Raw genomic sequence first — 12,389 nt, 5'->3', positions numbered from 1 at the left:
AAGATAATAATTGGCGCAGCGCACACAAACGCACACTTCCTGGTGTGGAATACATTGGACCCATCTAGGGCGCAAGGAATAAAATTTCGTTAGCCCAACGCCGGAATCGGGATGCTTGTCTTTGTATATACGGAAGGCCTCTCGTATTGAGCGTGTCATGAAGCGCTTTGGCACGAACGTTTTCTCTCCGTTGAGCATGACAGAGATGACGTCCTTCTGGTTGGGACTTTGGCGCGAACATTGCAGCTCGTCTTTCGTGAAGTACTCTAGGGCAGCAGACAGGTTCTCAGGGCTCACCTTGCACCTCGTGTAAGGATCCGGCTCATACCACACGCCATGCTTTTCCTTGAGTTTTCGAGATTTACTGATGAGGTACATTGAGGCCTGTGGAATCATCTTTTCAACCTCATTCTTCGTCAGTGTTGACGGCAGGAGTGTAAGCAGTTGACAACGTTCCCGGAGAGAGGTGGCGGTTTCAAAGGCCTGCCGAAAGTTGTCCACCCACTCAGTGCATGTGGAGCATGTTGGTTCGGACGACCCCGATGGTGCGTCCCTGTCGTACGCAATACGTAGCCTTGAGCGTATATTCTTGACAGCAACCTGCTCCAGTTCTGTCTGCTTTCTCTTGACATAGGCAGGCCTGTCCCGACTTCTTACGACGCTTGGTTGTCTCAGCGGCGACACATCTGTAGGTAGTATGCTGCGATTTAGATCTTCAATTGCTTCTTCAGCTGGCACAAATATGTCGGGGCACTGCTCTGAGCTTCGCATCGAGATCTCCTTAGTGATGTGCATGAAGCAATGGTAGCACAGGTAGTCCGTCGCACTCACTTTGGTGGAACAGTCAGGCGGAAGAATTTGCTTCAACGAGTTTAGGTCCAACTCGCCAACACTTCGAAACTTCCGCTGCTTTGGTATAGTCTTTTTGTGTTTGCGAAAGTAATCTGCACAAAACACTCGTTCGGAGCTCCAGGACGTCTTCATAATGTATACATAAATAATAGAAATTAAACCCCAACTGATGGCATATAATTGCCAAGTGAAAGAACTACTGGGTGCACAAGTGACAAGTCCGAGGCTGAGGAGCTCACTCACTGCAAACGTACATTTGAAAAGAGAGGTCACAACTGAGGCTGTCGGCAAAGCTTGATCCACGTCAAAGGAAGAAAGAGGGAAAGTCTCCAGACAACAAATTGTGGTCAGCGGCCTTCGAAAAAGACTTTCCGGAATCGCACTGTCGTTCCTCCACGCGCTGATATGAAAGCACCCGAGCTTCTACCACGTGGTTCATGACACAGCCTGAGCCATGTCGGCGACCGGTTCGCGAGGGGTTGGCGGTGGGGTTACGTTGATGGTCACTCGGATTAGCCCTTGCTGTACTGAGCTGCCGCCTGCAGTGCCTTATCGCCGGCTGGTGTCAACAACGAGAACACACACACCCTGTCTACACCAAAACTACGAGCGTTCACCGCACACGCGTCGCCGCCGCTTTTAAGCTTTTGTGAAATTGCTTTCTTTTGCCGCGGAGAACCGCTTATCTTAACTACGCGCCTGAAATCCTTCCAGGCGGGCGTACACAATATCAAGCGTTTCGAGAAATGCCCGTGGAGTAGAACTATGGGAAAATTCGGAGCCCGCGATGTCGATATCGTCGCCGTTGTGTTAGTACGCCGTCGCGTACTGCAGTCCTCCGTTGGGGGAGGGGGGGGGGGGGGGGGGCGGTCTTACTACGATAACATGGCGACAGCGTTTACACTCTATGTATTTACGCGAGGCTCGAGTATTTGGGGATAATGCTGCCGGTTGGTGTGCCCCTTTGTGCCTGATATTATCGCCCGTGACGCCAGCGAGTGAGATGGCGACAGGCATGACTGCTCAGTAAACAGGCGTCGGCGGCCATGTTTTGCTAGTTGAAGCGACCCCCCTTGTCCTTGACAGCGAGCGGGGAAATGCGAAAAAAAGATTGTATCGGCCGTTTTGCCAGAACTAGGGACGAGTGTCGTCTGCGGTTTCCGGCAACTATTTTGCCATAATCGTGAGCTTAGCGAGGAAATGATTTTTGCTAGCCACAGAGCACTACCACGCAGAAAGGGAATGCTTGAACATGTTTTTGTTCTGGATATATATCAGGGATATATATGAGAGAGAGAGAGAGAGATGAAGGTAGAGCGGAAGAGGGAATAGCATATAGTGTCGCAGGAGAATGAAGTAAACAAAGTTCCTAGTGGCCGATGGCTGCATGATCTTTTCTCGGATAACTAGTCCGTAATATGATACCTCTTTGTACACAGTAGTTTCTCCTTAATTTAAGTGTGTGAACGATTTCTTTAGTTATCATTGGCCTCATCTGAATAAAAATATATAAAAGATGTGTGTTGGTTTCATGAAACTGGAACTCAGAGTCAGTTCTTGTATAAAACACTGCTAAGTGTAGGTTTTGAAAAAGGACCCTACTTTGGGGAGTTGTATCTTCTTTCTCAATAAAATGATGCAACATGTTTTAGTGGAAATGAATGCCGAAATAGAGTATAACAGGTTACCTAAATTTTAAAAAAATGGAGGGTGGTGTTTTTTTTTATTTGCATCGGAATTTTTCTTTGTTTGATTTTTTTTCCATGTTTGACTAAATATATCCTAACTATTGTATCACACAGATACCTTAGTTATTTTTTAAATATTAGCTATATATTAGTAGAATAATATCTGCAAATTATATCATAATGATTAAATTATTTCATGAGATACAGACCTCCAAAGTTTGCCATTTGTCGTTCGAGCAAGCATGTTTGTCAATTTTTAGAAAAATAAATAAATTTTAAATAAATATGACTACTTTATATTACAAGCAAGCTATACCCATAGTTTGCGCCTAAAACGTATTAGAGTTCTCCTAATGTTATCGCTTTAGTTATTCACTCTCAAACGGGCCCCCTCCATCAGTGCGCGTTAATGCAACTGTCCCCCACCTCATGCCTTACGATTTTTCCTGTCCCCAAGTATTTTTTCTAGTCAAAACTAAGTTTGGATTCGTTCATACCAGACACTAGACAATAACATATAAAAACATCAGTTGATTTGAAAATGTCGACTAGCCATCCTTTGGTCGATCTTTTCTGAAATCACCCTACTTCGTCTCACTTCATGCCCGGACGCAGCCGTCGCTACGAGCTAATAGCATCCCATAGCGTCGAAAGAGCACCATGATGGAATTCATCAATATGCCTGTACGCGTTCTATCATCGGTAAACCAATCATAGAATGAAAAGAACTAGAGACTTGCACTTTTCACGCTGCTTCATTGGTCGCCTCAGATCGTAGCGTTGGCTGCGTCTGGACTTAAGATGAAACAAAGTATAGTCAGCATGCGAGACAACACTCATCATGCGCGACACGGGAGTAGCTAAGTTTGCGGGTCCAATCCGCAAACGTATACCTGCTCTCTGAATGTTGCAATTATTCTAACGTTTCCTCTCTTTTAAAGTAGTACTTTGCCACTGGGCTGCCTTGATTTACATAAGCATCACCCCCTGTTGTCTACAAATTTCATGCTAAGACAGTAGTTTTTTTATTTAACTAGCTGTGTGTAAGCTTCCGATTGAACAATTCATTAACAGAGGTTGTTACAAATATTTGACTATTTCCGGAAACGGTAGTGCAGCTGTCGCTTCTAGCAAATATTATTCTAAAGGAACAAAGGAATTGATGACCTAATATGGTGACCCAGGTTTTGGACAAATCCAGTGGAGGCTCTCTCGGCCCCTACCATAATGGCGAGATTGAGATTGCGGTTCATGCCCGAGGCGTCATGAAGGGCTACTATGGGCGTCCTGAAGCTACCGCTGAAGTCTTGAGCAACGATGGATGGTTTCGTACAGGTACAACGTGCTTGTTCTTTTTTTTTTTAAGTTTGACTAACAAGAATACGGCTTTCTCGGTCTGACCTAAATATTTCTATTCCGCCAAAATTGTCGTGGAACCAGAGTGTTATTATGCACTTTTAAAGGGCAACTCCACTCCATTTTTACAACTTTTGGATTATGATCTGTTTAGTCGAAGCCGGCGACCCTGAATCACGGGATATAATTTGTTTTTCGGTAGTGTGTATAGTTTTGTAGATATCGCGAATGCAAGAATCGGTCCGGCTGCACGGCGAAACCGAAACTACCGGTTGAAGCAGCTTGGCAACACTGCGTCGTCGGCATGACCTAGTTCTAGTCCCGCGCTTCTGAGCCGACGCGCCGACAAGGTCGGCTCAGTCGCACGTGGAGTTTCAAAACAGAAGGTTAGATGCACATTTTCTTTTTTTACCGCTTCACTTTGTTAATATGCACCAAATGTAGTAATTTTTAGTGTGTATTTATAAATTTGCCGGCCGAAAAGCGAATCCGACTGCTATAAATATGACGCTTTCGGTGCCGGCGCAGCGTGACTGTATTTGTTTCTTGCGCGAGGACCGAGAAAACGAAATAATGGGAGATAGATGGACGGATCTATCCACAAGTGGTCTAAGTTGTTAAAGCCAAGGTGCCTTTATGTGCACGCTAGTTAGATCAGCCACGACCTGCTGCGTCCGGCCGATCGTGCTGGAGCAGCCGGCGGACGGTACGCGAACAGCGACGGAACCGCATCGTTCTTCAAAGACGCCTGTTTCGTGGTGAAACCCGCAACAGTCAGCAGCCGCAGATCCCGTGTGTAGGTGTCCGACGTGAAGTGCTGGGAGCAGAGCTTCGCGTTGAAGCTCGGAGTCAACGGTCTTCCGAAGTCTATCCGGCGAACGGCACCGACCCACACCTTGTGCCTCTCCCGGTCTCTTGGGAACTGGTGGAACCGCAGCTCCGGGTTGCGCACCGGGTTGTTGGTGCAACCCACAGCACTACAAATCCTGCTCGACATTGCCCAACGCGAGACCGGCGAATCTCTCCGGCTCCACGACGCGCGCGTGAGCGAGCAGCACCGCTTCGCTCTCTTCCACGCTGTCGCGGAAGCAATGCTGAAATTAAAGGAACTGCCTGGACGCTAATAAAAATAGGAGAACACAGGATAATGTGGTAAACACCTCGTGCCGTCAGCAGAATCGCAGGATGCCACGGGAAACGAAGCGTTCGCGGCGTCCGTACGAGAGCGTAGGACTAGACCTACGTCATTGCCCAGTGTTGCTTCACTAGCTCACCCAGTGCCAGCGTTGCTCACCCGCTTTCGGGCCGCTAACCGAGCCGGGAGAACATTTTTAATATTGGTTTTAATCGGTAACGCGGCGTCGGTTTGACGTGATATTTTGGGTATGACCGTATTTTGACCTCCTAAAGCGATATCAGTCATTTCGATAGGGTCGACTTTTTAAGTGGAGTTGCCCTTTAAAGTTCATTATCCCATAGTGCGTCCGTTGAGACCTCTATATGATGCTGTAAGTGCGTACTGCAAAAACATGCGAACATGAGATGGGGCAAAGATTAACCATAGTATAACCAGTCTCAAAACTCTGCGGTTTGGTGTTCGGCTAACATTTTAAATAAAAGTATTGCTTTCTTTATTAATACTATATGAAGCTTTACGTGACATCAGAATTCACTACGATCCTACATCGGTTGTCATCGCTGTGTTCTAGATAGGCATGCCACGAACTTTTTTCGAACCGAAGGTTCGATGACCGAATCAAGCGGTTCGAAAGGTCGAAATATTTCGAATTTTAGAACTTGTCAAACTAAGAAGTTCGACGATTTTCGTAATTTAGAACTGTTTACGCTGCAAAATGTGATGCTTGTCGAACGTTCGAATTTGATAGAGTAAAAATTCGATGATTTTCTAACTTTCGAGTTCTTACACTGAAAAAGTCGAAGCTTTTCGACAATTCGACCTTTCTACGCTAAGAAATTCGATAGTTTTCGAACTTTCGAACCTATTAATGAAAACAATTATAAAATTGTCAAACTTTCAATTCCTGAAAAGTCAAATCTTTGACGAACTTGGAAATTTTAGTGTAAAAGTCCGAAGTTCGTCGAACTTCGAAAGACCGGCGGGCGGTTTCATTTGGATTCAAGCAGTGAGGTACGTTCGTTCTTTTTTCGCATTTTTACATGCGGTGCCGGATTCCTTGCGAAAGACCATGACGTTTATTTCAATCGTCTGGCATGCTTGGTTTTAAAGAAATAGATTGCCGAAGGAGCGAGGAAGGACCACGCGCTTTTGACAAATGTCGTTTGGGCCATGTATAAAGCGCGCTATAGCCGAAGCTATTTATGGTGGAGATGTTAAACTTTTTAAGAATGATCTATGTATTGCCTACATAAGTGTTGTCTTTAGATATGATTATTGTTGTTCAAGACGAGTTCCGAAGAAATAGCCAAACATGTATCTACGGGCAATTATGCCCTAAACTTGGTAATTTTTTGTCTAAATTGTTTGAGGTATCGCATTTAACATGAACACCACAGACAGTGCATATCATTACCATCTGTAGAATACAAAATAATGTTTTTTTTTTTTTCACGTTGAGAAAGAAATTAACTCATAAGGGAAGATTTTTAAAATTGTTCAAGCTCGATCACTACGTCATAAAAAATTAAAAAAAAAAAAAAAACATTTTAATTTTTTTTTTTTTACGTTCGTGGGACCTTTTTTTTTTTAGACTGTGCACATTTTGGTCGGAAAAACTTGTTTCGTAGTTCTGGGCCTCTGAATATGCAAGAATACAACACTTTCGGCGGGTTCTGGATAGTTCTTTTTTTTCTCTATAGCTGTTAATTTTTACATTTATTGTTATGTTGATTATTGTTTTTTTACCACTGGCACAGTTGTTTATGTCGAAAAGATGTAGCCTTGAACTTCCGCACCACTGAGCATGTGACGAGTAGTGCCTTCTGACAACAAGTTTCTAGCAATGACCATCTACGCGATCTTTTATGCAGTGAAGAGCGACAGTAGCTATAGGTATGCTTTAATAATTTCTGATTAAAATGAACTCCACCATGCCCTCTTTGCCCGTATTGTTTTATTAAAAAGTCCGAAATATCTGTGGGGAGGGGGAGGGGGACTGGCGTTCCCCCCCCCCCCTTTTTTTTCCCCGTTTTTCCTCTTCTGACGCCACTGGTATTGTACAACGCTCCTCGACCTCAAGTTGTGTGGGCTTCTGTGTTTTTTGCTCGGCGTTTCTTCTGTCCCCGAAAATAAAACTCCAAAGCAATTACAAACTAACAAAATTTTCAAGGTGCAGGCGAGCTGGTGTATGTTGATCATAATGCAAAATCCTGAGACTGGGAATAAAATTTGAAAGAAAAGTGTAAGAAGAAAGAAAAAGGGGATAGGACAACGTCTCAAACTCAGCTCAGTTAAGTTTGAGACGTTGTCCTGAGTTGAGTTTTCAGCTGAGTTGAGTTTGACACGTTGTCCTGAGCTGAGTTTGAGACGTTGTCCTGTCCCCTTTTTCTGTCTTCTTACACTTTTTCTTTCAAATTTCATTCCCAGTCTCAGGATTTTGCATCATGTACAAGCTTAACATACTATATGCCAGCGTCACTGGGGCGGCGTTCGATCAGATTTCTACCACCGTGCAAGGGGGTAGGGAGGCAGCATGCCAGATCGCTTCAAGGTTTTTCTGAGCCTCAACCCCGTGCCTGCCCCTGGCCGTTTCGAACCCGATGAGTATCGTTAAACAGTGCGTTCGTGTGATCACTACTTCGTGATGCACGTTAATGGCCCCCCGGGCTGGCGGTCACAATTAACGATCTATGGTCCCACGTCACTCTGCGCTAGCAAATATTCCAGCACATATGGGACACTCGTCGTCTCATTTAATTGCCTAACCACCTTCGCGCAGTCTAAATATCACGCCCGAACTTTTCCAAGTCTGATTTCGTGAAAACCAGTGAGGCGTGATAAAGTTATTTGACCCTGAAACTGTGGCGCAACATGAAAACCGGACTTCAAACTTTGCGTACTTGGACTTAAAGGAAATTCGAAACCTTCGAAGTTTTTTTGTTCGAATTTAGCCCTAAAAGGGAATCAAAACCTTCGACCTTTTTGAACTTTATGTAGAAAGAAATTTGAAATCTTCGAATTTATCGACCTTCATGTCTCTAAGAATTCGAACAATCGAATTTTTCGAATTTCAGATCCAAAGAAGTTCAAAACATTCGATTCATTCGAATTTCAAGTTAGGAAAGTTCGAAATCTTCAAATTTCTGGATCCTCAAATAAAAAAATATACTCGAAATAATCAAACCCGAACTTTTAGAAACCGTGAAGACTTCGACCTTTTCGAATTCGAAATTCCACGGTGTCTGAAAGATGCGAATTTTGCGAATTCGAACCTCCGTTTGGTCGAAAATATCGAAATCTTTCGAATTCAAACCTCAGCTCGGCTCGAAAATATTAAAACCTTTCGATTCGAACCTAGGGTGGTTCGCGGCATCCCTAGTTCTAGATGTGTGCACGAAAGCGTGCAGTGGCGCATTTCTAGACACTCATCTGCAGTTCTCGAGATATCGCATGTGGTGTTCTCCTTTTTCTGTGTTATTATGCATATGGCCGATAGTCATTGTAAATTTTCTGACGTTCATGCGCGAAACAGAGAAAGCGTTCGCTACAAAAAAAAAATCTTTATTTAGGCAAGTTATCATCGATCTCGGCTTGTGTACGAGCCACTCACGAGGCAGCTAACATAAACAACACCTGCCGCAAATCGCCGCCTTGACAACGCGGACGGTGGTTGAGGAATGGCTACTTCTCTGGTGAGGCATCGACTTAAGCTTCGTGGGGTGTTAAACCAAACAATTAAAACTGGTTTTAAAAACACTCTTATATTAAAGAAGTGATTTGATGCGTGCGATTAGCGAAATTTCACCTCAAACCAAGTTCGAATCGAACAGTGCTAAATAAAGGACAAAAATGTAAGTACAAGTTAAATATTGAATACCAAAATTTATATTTGCAATGCACAAGAACTTAGCAAAAACCGTGTAAAAAAAAATCCGCCTGCGTGTCTATTTTACCGCCAAACCACTGAATAATATCTGATGATTGATAACCTGAGACCAGCTCGCCTGCACTTTAACTGTTTTTCTACTGAATGAAAAGGGATAAATACTGAAAATATTACATTTTGATTTTCAGGAGATTTAGGCTACTACGACGCTGAAGGACGGATTCATGTTATTGAGAGATTGAAACAGATGATAAAATGCATGGATAATGTCGTCACCCCTGCTGAGCTGGAAGAAATGTTATTGACCCACGAGGCTGTCGCAGAGGCCGCAGTTGTGGGCGTTCCAAGCTCAAAGTATGGCGAGGCTCCCACAGCCTGTGTCGTTGTCAAGGACGGCTTCGAGAAAAACCTCGAGAGTCTGGCGACAGAACTGAGGAAACTCATTGCTGGTATATGTCATGTTCCTGATATTCTAACTTTATTTTTGATGTGATACGTACGTGTCTAACTTGCACATTTCAAAGCTTAACTTTTAGGTATCACGCACAAATTTGGTTATGGGAAAAGCTGCCTATGAGCTCTAATCATTAATGCAAAATGATAACTGGAAATCTCTTGGGTGTCCTCCCTCTCTGCCACCTTTACTCGCTCTCCCCTTCTCCCCACCTACCCCCAATTACATATATCATCCTCTCTCTCCCCACCCCTCTCCAGTAGGCACGGGGTCCTACAAAATTAACTACATATCCAGAATAAAATATTTGAAGTAAAAAAAACAGTTCTATAAAATATTTAGTGCGTTGTATTGTACCGGTATTTAAACCGAGGCCACAGTTGTCGCGTAAATTAGTACTTAATTTGTTTGTTTTCTGCAGTCATTACTTGTAAGGAGGTATAAGAAGCTTTCTTGACATGACAAAGTATAACTGTATGGATTTTATTATGAATATAAATACTTATATGTGGAGTGAGGAAGATTCAGAAGTGCAGCTGTAATAATATTGTGAACGAAGAGGGGAGGAAGTGGTTATTGAATTTATTATATTAAAGCTAGGAGGCAGGCCAAAAAGTGAGCCGCTCCTGGCCCCAATTTTTCGCCGGCTATCTTTCCCTTTCCCTTCCTCCAACATTAATCCAATAAACTCAATAACCACTCCCTTTCCTGTTCGGTCACTATATGTTAGGGTCTGCGAATAGTGGGTCGATCCGAGTAGCGCACTGTCATCCCTAGCATGAACAGCGCAACGAAGTTGTACACTGTTAGCAAAAATAACACGCCCAAACGTGTAAACCGTTGTCCCATAGCGGACACGTCGAAACGTGTTCGTTTTACACGCAGCCATCTGTGTTATTCGCCTACACACGAGGTGCCGTGTAAACTTAACACGCTACACCGTGTCTGCCTTCCGAAAAGCACGGTTCAACGTGTTCCTTATGAAACATGGCGGCCAGCAGCCGAGAACAGGCGAGAGACGAGCCCAGCGAGCCGCGCCTTTCAGCCGAATTGAAAGCACTCAGGACGCGGTTGTTCTTGTTCGATGTCTTTTATGCAAAGTAAACAGTCTCCAAGCGGCGGACGTAGCTACGTGCAAAGGTACGTACGTGCGTCGTCGGCGGTCGGTGGCGTCGGCAGCTAAGACAAAACCGCTAGACAAAAAAAAAACGAAAAAAAAAAACGAATACTGAATGTACATGCATAAACAACTCAAGCAAACTAATTGGAAACGCGCGGTAGCTTGCGCCACCAAGTGAGATTTCTAGCAACCAACGAAAGAAAAAGCAGGAGTTTGTTAATACGCTGGGAACTATCACGAGTAGACGCAACTCTTCGTACATCACAGACAACACGAGCACCACGTAGGACACAGCAGCGACACATACACAAATACAACACCCCACCCTACGCCCGACACTTCCTACTAACGTCATTCTCTCCCCGCGGTGTATATAAGCTTGACATGTGCGGGTGAGCTCTTCGGTCGCTGACCGTTACAGATTTATAGAAGACGACACAAAACACAGCACAATGGACAGCCGTATGTAAGAACTGTTTGCATTTAAAAAGTATGGAGGCAAAATCTGTAAAGTTAGTCCGTTGCGAAAAACAATAATGTATTAACAATAAACCTTAAACCGACCATGAAAAAGTTCAAATTTTTGTTATTTTCATGCTCGACCAGTGTTATGAGCAGTCCGACTAGCTTGAATCAGATAGAAAAAAAAATGATTGGGATTTTATCAGTACGTATTCAATAATCAATGGAAATTATACTTGAGCAAAGCATTTTTTCTATATATTCTTGTGAAGGACGTCCGCCCAACACTTCACTTCCGCTAGTTGTAGTACGCGTACGGGAGCAGACGCCTTCACTTTTGGGCCTCACTTTTGGGGCGTTTTGATGCAGTCTGTTGTCGTATGTCGTGTTGGTGTCGAGTGGAGCGGTGGGGCTTGGGAGTTTGTGACCGGTGTTATTCGTGATCACAAATGTGGCGCTGATGCGTTTTTTTTTTTTAAATATTTGTTTATAGCGCCATTACCCCGAATATTGAAAATTCACGGGTTCGTGGCACTGCATTATGCTGATTCGCGAGCTCCTTCTCTGTTGACGTCGTTTTTCTGGTAGCACTCGTGGATACTGCAAGCGTTTAAACAGTGTGCACCGTCTCGCCTACATCCGCGGTGACGTACTCGACCTGTTGAAAATTATTGCTTCCGTCATTTTGGAGTACGCAAGACAATTATCTCGCTGCTCTGGTTTCGGTTATAAAAGCAAGGCAAAACGCTCGTAGTTCCCGCCCTCAGTACAGGTTGGACATCTTCCACACTTTGACACTGGATAACTGGATGAACGAGAATTTACATTTACTTCAGAGGTCACTCTCGCCGCTTCCTCGCCATCGAGAAGCAGGATCAGCTGGCGACAAGCCGCGGATGAAAGGCTTGAGCATCAACAGTCCAAGCGCACTCTGTGCCGATGCGGGCGATGCGGGTTTCTGTCAACCGGTAGCCCAGCGCAGACCGTGACCGTTCCAGCTCTTTGTCATGACACGGTGTTGCAGAGAGCAGGGTATAACTACACGGACACCCGAATCGAACGCACTGTTATCATAAATCTTGGCTTGTGATTGCGCCTTTGTAGATCATCTTATTCGTTTTTCTAGATACTCATACGACGGGTATAACAAAATCGTTTGCATATTCCGCATACCTCGCGAAAGCATTTACCAGTCACTTTGCGAAAAGCGCAAAACACGGTGTCCGCACCGTCCTGACTTCCCGGTCTTTTACCTGCTTTAGAGCAGTTTGTACCTGTTAGTAGGTATGTCTACTGAAACTTCGACTTGAAACTTGGGACAGTGCCAGAGAGAAAAGAGACAAATTCGGGCCTCTTCCCAAAGTAAAGAAAACGCACTATGTTCACTACGTAAAAAAATGGTCTCACTTCATGCATCTGGGCAGGTAGAAAAT

At 44.3% G+C, this 12,389-nt stretch overlaps 1 protein-coding gene across 1 annotated transcript in view; it reads left to right on the top strand.

Annotated features, from left to right (window-relative positions):
- Positions 1-12,389, top strand: part of LOC120842722 (4-coumarate--CoA ligase 1-like) — a 38,002-nt gene that overhangs the window by 19,028 nt on the left and 6,585 nt on the right. The window contains exons 7-8 of the mRNA XM_040213889.1: positions 3,725-3,875; positions 9,109-9,369. Of these exons, the coding sequence (XP_040069823.1) occupies positions 3,725-3,875; positions 9,109-9,369 (412 nt within the window). The remainder of the gene's footprint in view (positions 1-3,724; positions 3,876-9,108; positions 9,370-12,389) is intronic.

Source organism: Ixodes scapularis, unplaced genomic scaffold, assembly GCF_016920785.2.
Source record: "Ixodes scapularis isolate PalLabHiFi unplaced genomic scaffold, ASM1692078v2 PGA_scaffold5__190_contigs__length_132052651, whole genome shotgun sequence".
In the NCBI taxonomy this organism is placed as follows: domain Eukaryota; kingdom Metazoa; phylum Arthropoda; class Arachnida; order Ixodida; family Ixodidae; genus Ixodes; species Ixodes scapularis.
Note: the sequence above shows the minus strand (reverse complement) of the source record. Positions and strands in the feature narration are given on the sequence as shown.